Here is an 18,964-nt window from a genome sequence, read left to right on the forward strand (position 1 = left end):
AAGCCCTAGGATTTGCCATTGTGACCTGTAATCCTCCATGCCATAAGTTGGAGGGGCCTGTGTGTCACAAGAGCATGGGAATTCCCAAAGGGATTTCCGAGGAGGGTTGGATCTAGGGGTAGGAGGATTGGAAAATCCCAAGAAAGTTTCATCAGAACTGGAAACCAGACTTGAGACCTCCCCACTGGCTTCACCACTACAAGGTCTGCCATCTGCCTGCGAGCTTGTGCCGCCAACCTCATTATCATGGCCAAAGGAGGAAAGGCGTAACTGCTCTCGGTCGACCAGACCTGAAGTAACTGCCTGTCGCTACTGCCTCTGGATCAACCTCCATAGGCTTGTGTCCCATAAAGTGATTGCCAATCCGCACCCGTGATGTTCTGCCATGACCAAGACCTGGTGTGACAGGCAATACACTCCAGATTTCTTGGCCAGATCAGATAGGGCTTTAAACAGACTGCTGCCACATTGTCCACCTTGAGAAGCACACAGCACTGTGCACGTTCCTTGGTCCAACACTTCACTGTAAAGACCCTGCTATTGGTTCCAGGCAATTGATATGGAGAGTGCTCATCAGAGGACCATCCATCCCCTGTGGTAAAGTCCCCACAGCGTGCTCCCCAGCTGCTGCAGCTGACATTTGACTTGATCACGAGATCTGACTGAGAGCCAAAAACGGCTTGTCTGTTCCAGGTCTACTTGTGTGTGAGCCACCAGCGCAGCACGTTCTTGGCCTCTTGTGAAATGGGGACGAACTAAGACTAAGTGAGACCACGGCGTAAGTGAGAGGCCTTCAGATGCTGGAGGGCACAGAAATGAAGGGGGCCTGGGAAGATGGCCTGGATGGAACAGAAAAGAAGACCGACCACTCTGGCAAACTGTTGCAGGGAGGTCATTGACTTGGAAATGGTCCTGCTTACGTGGGCCAAATCTTGGCCATTTCATGAATGGCAGACTCAGTGTGGTATCTACCGAGTTGATCACGAAACCGAGGAGTGTGACATGGGTCCTCTTGTGATCGTAATCTCCATTGGACCCAGTATGGGAGCTGTACGAGGCCAGGCCATTAGGCTGCGGGCGGTGGGAGGTGTAGGGACGTAACCTAGGAGTGCCTTTTAATAAGCATGGAGAATGCATCCCAAGTCAAGCCCGAGGTCTGGGGGTGTTTGCGTGGATTAGGGGGGGGGGGTGCAGCCCTGGAGGTAAAAGGGCCAAGAGTCCTTGGAGATATTCCCTCATCTGGAGGGACTTTATGCACTGCTGTGCAATCTCCAGGAGTTTCTTCTCCAAGGGTGCCACTGCGTCTAAGACCACCTTGTGAATTGAGGCATCCACTACGTCACAGAATTCGAAGAGTAGGTAAGACCACTGACCACAGTTGAAGACCTGCTTGTATAAAACAATGATGACTCCCTTGTCTGTTGTGACTAAAGCCACTACTGGCTCTGCGATCGGAAGCCTACCCAGTGAAATGAAAGCAGTTGTTTTTTTTTTTTCCATTAATGTGAGCCGTAATTTTTGTAATTGCATTTATTTTCAGTCAATGGTCATTAGTAGCAACCACAAAGCATCAGAAGCTTTTATTCGTTTCACTCTTACTTGGATATTCCCAATTGTCAGAAAAACTGCACTCTGTTCTTTATAATTTTGATTGATTCATGTACGAGAATGTCTTTGATGCAAACAGATCATTAAAATTACTATGTGAGATGAGATCATGGGTCGGTTTCAAAATACTAGACAGTTGTCATGACTTCTTTTGTGTGCCTTCCTACCATTGTGTCTGTGAGTGGGTCCGTCCGTGTCATGTGCCGGTGGTTTGTAATAGGCTATATTTGAGATTATATTCAACTGAGTTTCTATCTTGTATGTACTGGAGCATCGTTAGAGCATCTTGGCTGATCGCTGGTTCACACTTTTTTTTTGGGGTGGTGTGCATGCTCTACAACTTCTCGTTTGTGCATGTGGTGTACATGCTTACCATTACTACCCTACAGCTCTGGGGTTATCTGTTTTAATACAGCTGAGACAGTACTGGAAAATTAGCGTTGAGAACCATGAAAGCGTAGTCCATATTTTTCTCTCCATCATTTCTCATCTTAAAATATTTCAGCTTTTTCCTTCTGTCCAAATTTCATCGTGCATGAAAATATATTCCACAAAAACCCATGATCATTATTGCGGCTCAATCCCCTTATTCATCTCCTTTTCTCCCACTGTTGAGATTCTCCTCCAGTTTTTTCTGTTCTCCCTCATTTCCATCTCTCTTCACAGAACCTACATATTTCTGACTGCTTGAGGCCTCTCCTGCTCTTTTACTATACTCTCTCCATTGGTAGTCCTCTTTACCATCGCTGCTTCATCTCCCTCCAGTTTCCCCATTTTCACCCCCCCCCCTGCTTGGTAGGCCTACTGTACCTCCTCAGTTCAGCTTTTCTGCAAAGGCTTCTGGTTTGGACACCCTAACCTATGTACTCTTCCACTTTGAATACATAGGCGTTCTCTGGAGATTCATACAAATTTAGTGCCAGAGTTTTCTCGATTGTATTCTCTACCGGTCAGCATTTTGCCAGCAGTATGGTCTTGATTCACAAAGTGAATTTCATGATTTAAAACACACTGTCTTAAGCCATGTAAAAGGGCCTAACGAATGAGAGAATTCTCCCTAACTCATGACCGGTTTAAGGCTAGCTTAAGACAATCTTAAGACCACCATATTTGGTTTCCCTTATAATTTCTTAAAGCATTTTGAATTTGTTGCATTCTGGTAGCACACATTGTTGAGATTGAACCGACCTTTGTTGATTCTAGTTAAAACTGTGTGTCATAGCTTTACAGTAAAAAAACATTTTTGCCTGTCCGTTTGACCCCCCTGTGGTGCTTTCATCAGGGTTTCAATATTTGGTCTATTTTGCCTGTCTAATCAATTTTACTGTTATGTTTACTTAATCTCCTTGTCTCTGGTCTTTTATTTGCGTTTTTATTGTGTGCCTTTCGATCACTATACTTGGTCAAAGTTCCATGTTGATGCGATGTAGTGTGATGAAGTTGTGCTGATAGAACCACAAACTGTTGGTCGTGGGGCTAGTAGGCCGTTTGCCTATTAAATGTATAGCAAAGGATTTTTGACACTGTCCTCTTGTCTTGGCCATTAACCCATAGTGCATCTTGTTGTACCTATTTCTCCTACTGTGATATTGAAATGCCAAGTTTAGGTTTTATATTGCTAGGAGTAAACACTCAACGTAATGTTTATGTTGTAGTTTTTTTTAGGCACAAATTTACGCAGAAAGATCGAATTAGTTGCAACTTCAAATTCAAGCCCTATCGGTACTGAAATGCACATTTGTTTATTATTATTATTAGTTTTAGATTTATAGCGCGCATGGCTGCCCCAGCAACGGGGCGTCCCAGCGCGGCCCTGACCCAGAGCAGACAACCAACGACAGACACAGCAAAATGCACAATCTATAAAGGCTTAGCAGGACCAGAGAACAACCAAGTCTTTATCGCTTTACGAAAAGGAAAGTGCTGTTGAATAGATCTAATAGCGGTAAGGAGTTCCAGAGTTTGGCGGCCAGGTTCCGAAAGGAACGACCTCCAGCTCTGGCCTTATGGATACGAGGGACACAGACCAGAGCACAGCCCGCCGACCTCAGGGGGCGGCTGGGAGTGTAAGTTGTTAAAAGATTGGCCAAGCTCAAAGGGGCCTGGCTCGCTAAGATTTTATGGGCCATACAGAGAGCCATACAGAGAGCCTTAAATTGAACACGCTTTTCCACCGACAACTGGATACAATTGTATTGCTATCTGTACACGAAAGCATCCGGTTCTTCTCGGATATGGCTGTATGCAGTAACTCTATATTTTTTCTTGTGAATGGTCCTAAAATTTACCTGAACTCAACCTATGCAGAGGTTCTTGCAACTTTTGCCTTTTCGGATGCTTTTGGCCAAGCTTTGTCATAAGTCACTTAACCAATTAGTGCTTTTGATTAGAAGAAGCCAAAGCGAAGGTGATATGCCATTTTACACTTGTGGATCAAGTCAAGAGATAATGCCACCATGAAATATTGAAACTGGATGTGAACTGTCTAAGGTATGCAGGGATGGCAATTGAGAGAACACAAGGGAAGGTAAAGTAACCTTGAACAACTAAGTTCCAAAATATTATATAAAAACTTGGAGGTGCAAACATGAATTGTATTGCTGAAAATAAAATGGAAAATCGAATGTCCAAAGACCTGCGTGATGTAGTAAAGACATTGGTGCCTTTGAAATCATTTCAAAATCTTTATTCGAATACAGAATGTATTTATAAAAGTGCAGTGCAATACAATAAATTACATATAGTATAATTAATTTAAAACTGTGCGTAAGTAAAAATGGAGAACTAAAATAGCAAATCCCGGCATAAAGTGCGCAAAGTACAGAATACAGGTTTAATAATTGCAGTAGATCTATACAGTGTTCTTGGTGCTGTGGGCTCACACTTCTGTTTTATAAAAAAACGCCCATAAATAATCTCTTCTGTCCATTGAAAAAGTAAGTTCAGGGCGGTTCTCAAGTTATTTTTTTTTTTTTTTTTTTTTTTAGCTGGAGATCAAAAAGCGCTTTGAAAACAACGTAAAATTTACAAAAGAACATAAAATGTAACGTTGTTTGCCCAGCATTACCATCACAGGGGCATGGCATAGAATAAAGGTTAATGTTCAAACTCGGTGGCAAATGCTAGAGGTATTTCATTGTGCCAGCCCTGTAATGGAACGAAACATTCAGTTCCCCCCCCCCCCCCTTGATCTGGTCAGATACTCAGCGGCATTGTCTAGTGAAGCTTACACATATGTGGCCACGCTTGCCTCACGACTCAACAGAAGTGTTATTTTAGAAGTGGCCTGGTCCTATGAGGCCTGCCATAGCTGTTTTTCATTAATATTTAAATTATTAGTGGGATAAGTAAAAACCTGCTGTAGGTTAATTGAACGCAGGCTCAGTTTAACGCTAGCAAGCCAGGGGATCTCCATGTCTTTATCACAGCTGGGGCAATCAAAAATAATATCTCTGGTGCATTTATGTTTTCACATTTCCAAGCACAGTTAAGAATATTAGTATCAGTCATTCTTCAATGATCAGAAGTAATGGGATAAAGTAATGACATCCGAGTGGATTTACCATGTAATACTAAAATATAGTTTTCAAGAAATAGAAGACTAGTATTAATCTACCTTCTTTGATATGCTGGCACAGGGAATAAAACCATAAAATATGATCTGGCAAACCTGGCTGCTTGTGGTCAACCATGTCAATAAGAAACCCATTCTAACAAACATTAGTGGCGTATCCATAAGTTGTAGGTTGAATTTCGAATGTTTTGCAGTACACTTTCACAAACAAGTATTTGGGTCCGTTAAACATTTTATAGAGGGAATATAATCCAGAAAAAGGGACTGATGTATCCTGCTTGAATTTCATTTATGACATTTTGCAATTTTCTATCCTAAATGAGACCATGCTCATTGGTGGGGGTTATTGTAGAGATTGAGGGAAAAGCAATACTGGTGCAGCATAGATCATTCTCCGACATCTCCTTTTAACCTATTTTGTTGGCTATGTTGAAAATGCCCTGGAAAGGAAGTTATGGCTTTATGAAGATCTGCAGTAAACTGAATAGGTACATTCAGATAAATGATGTTTACGTGGAAAGTCTAAGCTTGGATTGTGTGGGCAAAATTGGTTATTGACCCCCAAAGGCTCCTCTGTAGACCAAATGAATTTGCACTATTGTTAAACGATGCATTCATGTAAGACTGATTTCCTGTTTAGAACAGTTTGTTTCAGCTCTGTGCATCCTTGACTCAACTTTTGGTAAAGATGGGATGTAAGTGACCATCTTCTTATCAAAGCAACAATGAATTTTAACAGCTGCAGAGTCCTGCGGTTTCTCTATTGCTCTGAACATAGACTCTTAAAGTAATATCCGGTGTAAGATAATATATGCAGTACAGAAGGAATCCATAGAAAGCCTTTTCATCAAAGCAACAAACTGTTTTTGGTTTTGATATGCATTGGACCAAAATCTGACTTTGTTGATGCAGATTAAGACCTATTGAAGCATTTAGAAAATATATATATTTCTGGATTGTATGAAAAGATCTATGTAAGGATTCCCTTGTTAGTTACTCCTTGATGCAACAACTGAAAGGACCTGTTTATTTGGTGGGGCAAATGTAGATCTTTTCACAGTGAGTTTTTTTTCTTTCTTTTTCCTAATAAAAGACAAAAGTGAAGACGGTTCAGAAAAAAGCAAAATGAGAAACCTGGTGTGTTCCAAAGAGTGCAGCTATTGTGGAAAGTCTTTCCGTTCAAATTATTACCTCAATATTCATCTCCGTACTCATACAGGCAAGTGATGCATTTGATTTTCTAGATAATTAGATCAATTTTTAAAGAAAGGAATGTGACTTTTAGTGTTGGCTCTTCATCATAGTTAGTGGAGCATTTGTTTTCCATTTGTTTCTGTGAACTATGTAATTTCAGGTTTCACACCCTGCATTTGGCACTAAATGATCATGCCTTGGACTAATTTGGCATCTTTAATTATACATTGATTAAATCTTCCCCTGATTTAATTGTAATGTGAACCACTGCATCTGCTGTTTTTATTTCACTTTTGCACATTAAGGTTTGAATTTCGAGGTGTAACGTTATTTCTCATCCAGGGGATACTCATCAATAGTCATAATCTATGAATAATCCCCGCCCATGTGCGGGATCCCGGAGCATATAGAAAATATATATATATATAATATTCACTTAAAAAACCATAGGTTTCACACAGGTTATAGTTAGGTGGAGATTTCACTCGTAAAAAACCAATGAAATTCCCCTGTTATAGTTAGTTCAGATAACTATAACTCGCACGCCCGCAATCCACTGCTCATGACGTCACACATTACATCACTCATGACATGGTCTATGGCATCACTGACATCATCCTTGTGATAGAGTGGCGGTCGCGCGAGTTATAGTTATCTGAACTAACTATAACGGGGGAATTTCATTGGTTTTTTACGAGTGAAATGTCCACCTAACTATAACCTGTGTGAAACCTATGGTTTTTAAGTGAATTTGTACGTTTTTTTAAATGCTAAGTTATGTATTTATACATTTTATTTTTTTTTTTAAAGGTTTTTCACCGTGTGTGCACCCCGCAATTTTTTTCGAAAATAATAAAATGTTTTTTACACCCTTGAGGTTCCTTCTGTTACCCCCTGACAACCGCTAGGGGGTCAGGAACTCTCTTCCCTGCCCCCTTTTCACGTTTTCCACCTTTTTTCCACCTTTCCTTTTCAGTGCGACAGACAAAATGGCGGCCGACACTTCCTGATTTCGACCGATTCGAATGTTTACTGACATCTATCAACCAATCAGAATTTCGCTCGCGCACGGCACAGTGCGCGCACGATGCGCCCGTATAGATATTTATATGCTTTTAAATGCTATTTTCTCAGGAAATACTGAACAGATTGACACCAGACCTGCAAAAGGCACTTCCCTGACCTGAGGACTACCTCTCTGCCAAATTTCAAGTAATTCTGTTCAGCCGTTCGGGCTGTAACTTCGACTAAAGGTCCTATGGAAAAATGCATGGGGAAAATGCGTTTTGGGACCCGCCTTTTTTCTCGGCCCCCCCTTGACGAATCACCCCGAGACTTTCCGGGTAGGAGCTGAGCGGAGCGCCCCATTAGTTTTGAAAATTTCGTGAGGATCCGTCAACCGGCGCCAAAGTTATTCAAAATGGAATTTTCAGATTTCCTATGGAAACACGGTCCTAACTATAACGATCTACTGGCGACCGCCAGTAGATTGTGTGTATATGTATATATATATATATATATATATATATATATATATATGTGTGTGTGTGTCTATGTATATATATATTACCTACTGGGGGTCGCCAGTAGGTAGTTATAGTTAGGACCCCTTTTCCATAGGAAATCCGCAACATTCTATTTTGAATAACTTTGGCGCCGGTCGACGAATCCTCGCAAATTTCTCAAAATAGGTGGGGCGCTACGCTCCGCTCCTACCCTGAAAGTCTCGGGGGGATTCGTCAAGCGGGGGCTGAGATAAAAGGGGGGTCCCAAAACGCGTTTTTCCCATGCATTTTTCCATAGGACCTTTAGACAGGGCTACAGCCCGAACGGCTGAACAGAATTACTAGAAATTTGGCAGAGAGGTAGTCCTCAGGTCAAGGAAGTGCCTTTTGTAGGTTTGGTGTAAATCTGTTCAGTAGATTCTGAGAAAATAGCCTTTAAATCAATATATATATCTGAGCCAGCTTACGGTACGCTTACCGTAAGCTTACCGTACGCGTACGGTGGCGTGCGCGAGCGCGATTCTGATTGGCTCTTAGATCTTAGTAAACATTCGAAACAGCCGAAACCAGGAAGCGGCGGCCGCCATTTTCTCTCTCGCACTGAGAGCTAGGTTGTTAAATAAAACCAATAAACATATAAAGGGGCTGTTTAGACAGCTCCCACACACATAGCCATGTTGAGGGAGTCCCCAAAGACCCCCCCCAAGGCCAAAAATGCAATTTTTATTTTTTCGCTAATTTCGCCGATTACGCTTACCGTACGCGTACGGTAAAAAATGTAAAAAAAAAAAAAACACTATCCACACTCTCCCCACCCCCTGTGCTTTTGGTGGCCGCAGGCCTCCAAATGTGCAGGGCTTATTGGGGATGTGGAAAACCACAATATTTTAAACAAAAATAATAAAAGAAAAAATTAACAACACTCTCCACCCCGTGTGCAAATGGTGCCCGAAGGGCACCATTTGTGCATGGCTTATAAAAATTACGAAAAATTAAAATATTACCTTTCAAAACGAAGTGCATCATATGTCCTCCATGTGCGCACGGTGCGCGAAGCGCATCGTGCGTACATGGCCCATCTAGCGTAACGTGGGCACGCTGTGCGCGTAGGCGTAAAGTAACTTAGCATTTAAAAAACCGTACAAATTCACTGAAAAAACCATAGGTTTCACACACGTTATAGTTAGGAATTAGCATTTAAAAAACCTTGCAAATTCACTGAAAAAACCATAGGTTTCACACATGTTATAGTTAGCGGAAATTTTACTGATAAAAAACCAGTGAAATTCCCCCGTTATAGTTAGTGTAGGCAACTAGAACTCACGCGACCGCAATCTTCTGCTGATGACATATGTGTCTTTATGAAAAAAAAATATTTGAAATATATGTATAGCTAAAAATGTATGGAAGAAGACATGGGCAAATAAGTGTCTAAATACAGTATTAGCATCAGCAGAGGATTGCGGTCGCGTGAGTTATAGTTGCCTACACTAACTATAACGGGGGAATTTCACTGGTTTTTTATCAGTAAAATTTCCGCTAACTATAACATGTGTGAAACCTATGGTTTTTTCAGTGAATATATATATATATATATATATATATATATATATATGTGTGAAAACATATACATGCAGCCTAAAATGTTTACAACATGGCAAAAATGCTGACATTACAAGGGTTTGCATTGTAGTACCCCTATTCCATAAGGAAAAAAAGAAGCACTAAACAATTGTCAAACAATAATGCTTTATTGCCATAAAGCAAACTTGTAATTGCAGGTATTAACCTGTAGGCTGCAACAGAGTACTAAGAAACAAAGACAACTGACATCTTGACTTTAAGGCATTAGAGTAGGGGTACCGTGCCTTTAAGACCTGCAGGAGACCCCTTGCTCCCATGATGCACCATTGGTGGCAGTTAGGTCAGTTCTTTTTTCCGGCTCCTTCTATGAAGATCCTGGAGCTTGAGCTCTTCAGTTTTGACTGAAAGTGATTTATTTGATAATTTTTTCTGACTCCTTAAGGCTTATTCTACTGGTTTTTGATCTTATCACTAATTTTTTCCAGTCAGAATGCCTGCCTTATTCAGGAAATGCCCTTCCTGTGGCAATAAGATGGCACTGGCAGATCCACACTCTGTGTATTGTGTGTCTTCCATCCTCACACAATCCTGACCGGTGTCCTCACTGCCAGAAATTTTCCAGGCGGACGCTGCGTGACAGAGAGCGCATAAAACTTCATGCCCAGCTGGAGAAGGACAGAAGCCATCATGGAGGTGACCATGGAGTCTTCAAACCACCTTCTTCAAGCAAACAACACTGAAAACGGCAACATACCACCTCTCCTGAGTCCACAAAGAAGAAGGTAACAGGAGATTCGCCGTCGAAGAGACCCAGACACTCTTCAGCGTCGGGACGAATCGCCATCTCGACATCGAGATTCTCCACCGCATGCAAGTAAGTCGGCGTTTAGGCACATCACTTCGGGCTCGAAGGCTATGGGTCTTAACAGAACTGAAAGTCGACGTCGAGACACTCTCCGCCACCCTTGAGAGGGTCGGCATCGAGAGTCACGATGGCGAACATCTCGCCACAAGTGGGCTTGTCGACGTCGAGAGCTTCGTCGAAGTCCCAACACTCGACGTCAAGAAGATCGACGTCGACTCAGTGCCATGGGAGATAGACGTCGAGATCACCAGGTCGACGGCGGAAGTCGACGTCTAGGTCGCCTCATCAACGTAGGCGATCTAACGTTGAGGTCTCCACATTGCCGTAGGCGATCGACGTCGAGAGCGGGACGGCGTTCCCATAGCAGATCCCCTCGATCGACGCCGATGGTGACGCAGACTTCATCGACGTTGAGGCATTCAAACAAAAGTGCAGCGGCCACAGAGGAGATGTCGTCTGGGGACCAGTCATCATCCCAAGGACTGCATATTGTGGAGATTTCACCTGAGAAATCTTCTAAAGCTGGAATGCAGTACGGTCTGTCGTCTCGCTGGCTGGAAGGTGTTTGGACAGGTGACTGCAAAAGTCCGGGCTCGGACTACTCTCGCACTTACTTGCCTTCTAGGATCTCCCCTCAGAGAAGCAAGTCTCCCCTCAGAAGACCAAGATCGCTTTCCACGCACCGATCACGGTCCAGGGGTTGTCCGTCTCCCCCCAGAAGACCAAGATCACCTTCTAGGCACCGATCAAGGTCCAGGGGTCGTCACAGCTCTCATCACGACCGTCCCCATAAGAGAAGACGCACAAGATCGCCCACATGGTCTTCCTCCACGAGGTCCTCGGTCCGGGACTATTCTCCGACCTTCTTCTCGACTCCTCCATCATGGGTGTCTCCCATCGATGACATCGCAACCTTCTCAGATGTCCTGGGTAGGGGTGCGCAGAAACTGAACATCACTTTGCATACCCCTGTGGTTTCCACATCGATCATCTTCAACACCTTACACCATCGTACAGCTCCTAGACCGCTGCTTCCTTTGCTGCCAGGACTCTTGCAACCAGCTATGGCCACATTCCTCACCCCTGCTACGGTGGGCTCCGTACCATCCAGGATTGCCAAAAAGTATAAGGCCCCAGCCGAGTATCCCTTATTTCTCAGAGTTGATCCACCAGCGGACTCTATCATTGTGGCGGCAGCCATGAGGTCTCACTCAGCGTCTGTGTCATCTTCTGTCCCCCCCAGAGAAGGACAGTAAGCAGATGGCCTCCGATGGCAGGAAAATGTGCAATACGTCGGCTTCTTCCATGAAGATTGCAAGTGCCTCAGCCCTTCTCGGGCGATAGGACAGGTCTCTTTGGGACTCCCTCTCAAGGTTCACCGAAAAGCTCCCCAAAGAAGACCGGCAGGACTTCAGCGAAATTCTACTGGAAGGTAGGCTAGTAGCCAATCAAGTTATAAGTGCGGCAGCGGACGCTTCAGATCTCGCCGCTCATGGTTACTCCCATGGCGTCTGTTCACGGCGCTCAGCCTGGCTGCGCCTCACAGGCCTCAAGCCTGATGCACAGAAAAAGACTCTAAATCTTCCATTTAACGGCTCCTCCTTGTTCGGGCTCACGCCGACGAGGAAATGATTAAAATGAAGACAGAGCTGGATACTGTCAAGGCTGTAGGTCTGGAGAAGCGCAAAGAATACCTGAAGTGCTTTCGTCAGGGGGACAAACGTTCCTTCCAGCAGAGGGTTCAAACCTATCAATGGTCCTCCCAGAACCAGCAGAGGCCCCAATTCCAGCAGAGGGGTCGTGGTAGAGGAAGAGGAAACACCACGCAGCAACAGTCCACCACTAAGCAGCCTTCCAAACAGTGAGGCATTGCTTCCTCTGCACCCTTTCGCCACTCCGGTAGGAGAGAGTATCGTTTTTTACCTGGAAGAGTGGGAAACCATAAGAGACAAATGGGTGCTGAATATTGTGCAGCATGGTTACTTGCTAAGGTTCAAGTCTCCCCCTCCGCAAGTGCCCCCGCAATTGAAGCGCCTTCCTCAACTTCAAAGTCGGCTTTTACAGGACGAAGTATCTATCCTCCTATCCAAGAGGGCCATAGAGGAGGTCCCACCTCTCCAAAGAAACCAGGGGGTATACTCCCGCTACTTCCTAGTCCAAAAGCGAGGAGTAGCCAAAGAGTACAGACCTATCCTCGACCTGCGCCTGCTGAACAGGTTTATCAGAAAGAAAAAATTCCGAATGCTAGCCCTGCATCAAATCCCTCCGCACCTTCACCAGGGAGACTAGATGTGTGCCATCGACCTGCAGGACGCCTACTTCCACATTCCTGTCTCAGTGAAACATCACTAATTTCTCAGGTTTCAGGTCTCTCGTCGCCACTACCGAGTGCTTCCGTTCGGCCTCAAATCCGCCCCACGGACATTCTCCAAGTGCATGGTGGTGGTGGCTGCCTTCCTCCGCAGGCGGAAGATCTTCGTCTATCCTTACCTAGACGACTGGCTCCTGAAAAGCTCCACACCTGTGCTACTACAGAGCCATCTCTCATACTGCCTCAACCTGGTGCATTCCTTGGGGTTGCAAGTCAACTACAAGAAGTTTGTCCTCAACCCGACTCAACGAATACACTATCGGGGCGCCTCCCTGGACTCCGCAGAGGAAAGCGTGTCCTTCGGAGGAGAGGTTATCATCAATGCTTCTCAAGTGCCACACTCTTCTCGACACTGCACTTCCCACAGCCAGGCAAGTGTCTTCACTACTGGGTTCGATGGCCTTGTGCATCTACTTTGTGCCCAATGCATGCCTTCACATGCGGCCTCTACCACAAGCACTCGAAGATCAATGGTCTCAGAGGTCAGGTCGCTGGGAAGATCGTGTCTCTCTCCACCAAGCTGCCAGGGACTCCATCAGATGGTGGATGAAACGTTCTCACCTGCTGCAAGGGGTCCCTTTTCATCAGACGCCTCCAACAAAGACAGTGGTCACAGATGCCTTAATGCAAGGCTGGGGTGCTCATATGGGCCAGCTTCAGGTACAAGGTCTCTGGTCCGAGAAAGAAAGAAGTTATCACATCAACTTTTTGGAGCTACTGGTGGTCCATCTGGCGCTCAAATCCCTGTATCCGTCTCTTCAATCCAGCCACAGTCAAATTCAGACAGACAACACAACAACTATGTTCTATCTGAACAAGCAAGGAGGCACCAGGTCACGAGTCCTGTCTCTGGAAGCCCAATCCATTTGGCAGTGGCTGCTGGTGAGAGGTCTCTCAATCGTCGCAGTTCACCTTCCAGGAACCCTGAACGTGCAGGCAGATGGCCTCAGCAGAGACTTCGTAGAAGGGCACGACTGGGTGCTCAACGAAGACGTCGCGCAGGAGGTCTTCTGGCAATGGGGAGTGCCGGACATCGATCTGTTCGCAGACGCGACAAACACAAAATGCCCCGTCTTTGCGTCCAGATTCCCGCAGCAGGAATCATGGGGGAATGCACTTTTGATCAGCTGGCCGCAGACATTGCTGTACGCTTTTCCTCCGCTCCCTCTAATCCCGGCGGTCATACAGGAGTTCTACAGGACCAACACCAGAATGATCCTGATAGCGCCGGAGTGGCCATGCCAGTGGTGGTACCTGGATCTCCTCCAACTGTCAGAGGTTCCACACCAGAGGCTGCCCTGCCGCCCGGACTTACTGACCAAGAACGAGGGGAGAGTGTTCCATCCCAAACTTCCCTCCCTCCGGTTGAATGCATGGCTCCTGAAGTCATCCAGTACGGACATCTAGACCTTTCGACTGACTGTATGGACATTCTTAGAGAAGCAAAGAGGCCCTCCACCACAAAGTCTTATGCTTTCAAGTGGAAGAGATTTTACCTTTGGTGTAGGAACAACGCTCTTGATCAGACTCAAGAGCAAGTGATTATTCCATACTTACTGCACTTGGCATGGTCAGGCCTGAAGTACCATCAGGGTCCACTTAGCTGCTATCACAGCTTATAGAAAGTCTCCTACCCAGACCTCATTTTTTTCAACTGCCTGTGGTCAAAGATTTCCTAGAGGGGCTTAAGAAAATGTTTCCACCAGTGAGGTCCCCTTCGCCTCCCTGGGAGCTTAAAATTGTCCTCACCAAATTGATGGGTGCTCCTTTTGAGCCTATTCATAAGGCATCTTTGCAGCATTTGACCTGGAAGGCTGCTTTCTTAGTAGCCATCACTTCAGCCCGCAGGGTAAGTGAGATTCTGTGCTGCAAGGAGCCTTACACTGTTTTCCAAGCCAATAGAGTGGTGCTGCGTACCCATCTGAGTTTCCTGCCCAAGGTGGTCTCGGATTTTCACATCAATCAGATTATCACGTTGCCCACTTTCTTTCCTCAGCCAACCACAACCCCCGGAGAGAGCTTTACATTCTCTAGACCTCTGGAGGGTATTGAAGTTTTACCTTGGTAAAACCCTTCCACTTAGGAAGTCTGACCAGCTCTTTGTTAATTATGGTTCAACAAATACCGGGCTGGCTACTTCCAAGATGGATCGTGTCCTGTATAGCCTTGTCTTACCAACTAGCCAACAAGGTTCTGCAGGGCAGACCACAAGCACACTCTACCAGAGGGAAAGTTTCTACTACAGCTCTCCTTCGCAACATTCCTATATCTGAGATTTGCAAGGCGGCTACATGGCGCTCGACACATACCTTTACACGCCATTACTGCCTAGATTCCGATGCACAGGCCGATGCCCAGGTAGGGCAGGCCTCTTTGAGGAATTTGTTTGCATAAGTGCTGTTTGAATGTGATGTTACTTCATGTTCTATATGCTCTGTTGCTTGTCCGCAAGACTTTGGGTATGGGCTTGCTAATCTAGTCATATATTATGATTATGGATGAGTATCCCCTGGATGAGAAGGATTAGTTACTTACCTGTAATCCTAGTTCTCATCCAGGGTATACTCATCAAAGTCATAAGCGACACACCCACCTCCCCGGACGAGCATTCTCTTCAAGTTATTGTTTATTGATTGCAGATCTACTCAGGTGCATATGCACAGTCAAAAAGAACTGACCTAACTGCCACCTGTGGTGCATCATGGGAGCAAGGGGTCTCCTGCAAGTCTTAAAGGCACGGTACCCCTACTCTAATACCTTAAAGGCAAGGTGTCAGTTGTCTTTGTTTCTTAGTACTTTGCTGCAGTCTACAGGCAAATGCCTGCAATTACAAGTTTGCTTTATGGCAATAAAGCATTATTGTATGACAATTGTTTAGTGCTTCCTTTTTTCCTTATGGGTTAGGGGTACTACAATGCAAACCTATGTAATTTCAGCATTTTTGCCATGTTGTAAACATTTTAGGTTGCATGTATGTATGTATGTGTGTATATATATATATATATATATATATATATATATATATATATATATGTCTACTGGCGGTCGCCAGTAGATAGTTATAGTTAGGACTGTGTTTCCATAGGAAATCCGCAACATTCTATTTGGAATAACTTTGGCGCCGGTCGATGAATCCTCGCGAAATTTTCAAAACTAATGGGGCGCTACGCTCCGCTCCTGTCCTGAAAGTCTCGGGGGGATCGTCAAGCGGGGGCTGAGAAAAAAGGGGGGTCCCAAAACTCGTTTTCCCCATGCATTTTCCCATAGGATCTTTAGTCCGAGCTACAGCCCGAACGGCTGAACAGAATTACTTGAAATTTGGCAGAGAGGTAGTCCTCAGGTCAAGGATGCACCTTTTGTAGGTCTGGTGTAAATCTGTTCAGTAGGTCCTGAGAAAATAGCATTTAAATCAATATATATATCTGTAAGCGCGCTCCGTGCGTTTACCGTAAGCTTACCGTACGGTGCCGTGCGCGAGCTCAATTCTGATTGGTGGTTACATGACTGTAAACATTCGAATCGGTCGAAATCAGGAAGTGTCCGCCGCCATTTTCTGTCTCTCGCACTGACAAAGGTGTGGAACGTGGAAAGGGGGCAACGAAGAGAGTTGCAGACCCCCTAGTGTTTGTCAGGGGGGTCCAAGAAGGACCCAAAAGTACGAAAAATACATTTAATAATTTAAAAAAGAAATCGCGGCGTGCGCGTACAGTAAGCTTACCGTACGCGCACGGGAAAAAAAATACAAATAAAATAAAGAAGTAACAAACAGTTATTAAATAAATTAAAGGACCCACAAGGGAGAAAAAAACAAATGTTACTGTGTAAAAAAAGGGGAGGCGCACACGGCATGGACAGAGCGCCCACAGCGCGCGCACGGTGCGCGAAGTGCACCGTGCGCGCAGGGTGTGCGCACAGTGAAAAACCAGAAAAAAAAATACATAACTTAGCATTTAAGAAACCGTACAAATTCACTGAAAAAACCATAGGTTTCACACACGTTATAGTTAGCTGTACATTTCACTCGTAAGAAACCAATGAAATTTCACGTTCTAGTTAGATCAGGTAACTATAACTTGCGCGACCGCAATCCACAATGTGTAATTTCAGATGTCATCATTGATGTCATGGGTGATGTCACTGACCATGTCATGAGTGATGTAATATGTGACGTCATCAGCAGTTTATTGTGGGCGCGCAAGTTATAGTTACCTGATCTAACTATAACGTGGAATTTCATTGGTTTTTTACGAGTGAAATGTACAGCTAACTATAACATGTGTGAAACCTATGGTTTTTTCAGTGATATATATTCACTGAAAAAACCATAGGTTTCAGGGGCGTTATAGATAGCTGGACTTTTCACTTGTACAAAACCATTGAAATTCCCCCGTTATAGTTAGCTTAACTAACTATAACTCGCGCGCCCGCAATGCACTGCTGATGACGTCACATATTACATCACTCATGACATGGTCAGTGACATCACTGATGACCTCTCAAATGACATCACTGATGTCATCCAGTGATATCTCGAGGTCGATGGAAGAATAAATGGGTATATAAGTGTCTAAATGGATGATTTGGTTTTGAAAAATTGATTATATAACTGACTGATTAAGTGTATCTTAGTGAATACATGGCTTAGTGAGTAATGTTTAAATATGTAAATATCTGTATCAGTCTCTCACTTTGTGTATAAGTGGCGGCATGGGTTGGTGAGTAGCTACATGAGTGTCTATATAGGTTATTAGTTGGTTTTTGAGTATCCGTATAAGTGTCTGATGTCTGTATGGTTCGGTGGGGGGGTATTACGTAGTGCATAGGTGCATGAATGAGTGACTCACTGTTTGTATGTGTTGAAGACAGCATGTGTGCAGGACTGTATGGGTGGATGAGTGTGTGCATGGGTGTGTTAGTGAGTGAATGACTGTCTTAATAGTGTCTCTATGAGTAACTACATATGTTTTAAACTAGTATATGTGACTATTGGTGTATAGAAGTGAGTATATGTGAGAGTGAGAGATTGAAAGAGTTCCTGTATGAATAAGTATGTGTTTCTATAAGTGATTGTTTAAAAGACTAAGTATGTGTAAGTTTCTGTAGAAGTAAGTGTGGTGGTGTGTGTATAACTGTATATGCAAGTAAATGGATGTTTGATTCTTTATTAGCATGAGTGACTGTGTGTGAGTAACTTTATGGATGAGTGGCGTTGTGTAACAGGATGTATAGGTGTATGAGTACATATGATGAGTGAGTACATGTATGAGTGACTGTATAGGACTGTTGGTGTGAATGAGTGGATGTGGATCTTACAATTACTGAGTAGGTTGTTGTAACTGATATTGGTATGTCCATTGTTTTGAAAATTTTAATTTCTATTTTTGAATGTGTGTATCAAAGGTTATATTAGGGGGAGAGGAGGTCTGCCACTCTTATCACAAGGATGATGTCATCAGTGATGTCATCAGTGATGTCACTGACCATGTCATGAGTGATGTAATATGTGACGTCATCAGCAGTGCATTGCGGGCGCGCGAGTTATAGTTAGCTAAACTAACTATAACGGAGGAATTTCCCTACAGAGATGGGACATGTGAAGAAAGAAGGAAAAACGCACAAAGAAAAAAAAGAAATGCAGAAAGAAGCAACAGAAGTCCTCAAAGACGAAGAAAAGTGCACTAAGAAGTATAACGTGCAGAAAGAACAAACAGAAGAGCAGAAAGAAGCCTTGTTGCAAAATCATCCTGTACCCTCAACTTTTTCAGACGGATACTGGTGGTAACTGAGTCTGACTAACCAGTCCTAGAGCCAGTGCTATGTTAAAAGACACTCAGAATACAGTGAAAACAGCTACATACACTACGGCACACTATGCGTTGGGGTCCCCCTGTGATTAACATGACCTCCTCTGTAAGCCCCTAGTATATAATAGGGCAGGGGATTAAAACTACCTCTTAAAACGCACCACAGGGCGTGTTTGAACGCGTCACCTCAGGCCCCGTCCCCTCCCTTCACCACTGTGTAAACGCGCCCTGTGGCCGTTCTGAGTTGAAAGATTAAGTCCCCTTGAATCCTAAGGGTCCCTAGGGTCAAACTAGCCCACTAGGTACCTCCAGTAAGCGCCACAGAGCTGCGTTGCATGGAGGTGTAAAAAGGGGCGTGTCCTCAGAATACCTGTCTGCAACGCAGCTCCCTGGCGCATACTGGAGATACCTGTTGGGCTAGTTGGCCCTCAGGGACCCTCAGCATTGAAGGGGAATTAA

At 44.4% G+C, this 18,964-nt stretch overlaps 1 protein-coding gene across 2 annotated transcripts in view; it reads left to right on the top strand.

Moving 5' to 3' along the window:
* Positions 1–18,964, top strand: part of ZNF217 (zinc finger protein 217) — a 145,154-nt gene that overhangs the window by 28,744 nt on the left and 97,446 nt on the right. For both annotated transcript variants that reach the window (XM_085619129.1, XM_085619130.1), the window contains exon 3: positions 6,276–6,401. In XM_085619129.1, coding sequence (XP_085475255.1) covers positions 6,276–6,401 — 126 coding nt within the window. The remainder of the gene's footprint in view (positions 1–6,275; positions 6,402–18,964) is intronic.

This window comes from Triturus cristatus, chromosome 7 (genome assembly GCF_964204655.1).
Source record: "Triturus cristatus chromosome 7, aTriCri1.1, whole genome shotgun sequence".
In the NCBI taxonomy this organism is placed as follows: domain Eukaryota; kingdom Metazoa; phylum Chordata; class Amphibia; order Caudata; family Salamandridae; genus Triturus; species Triturus cristatus.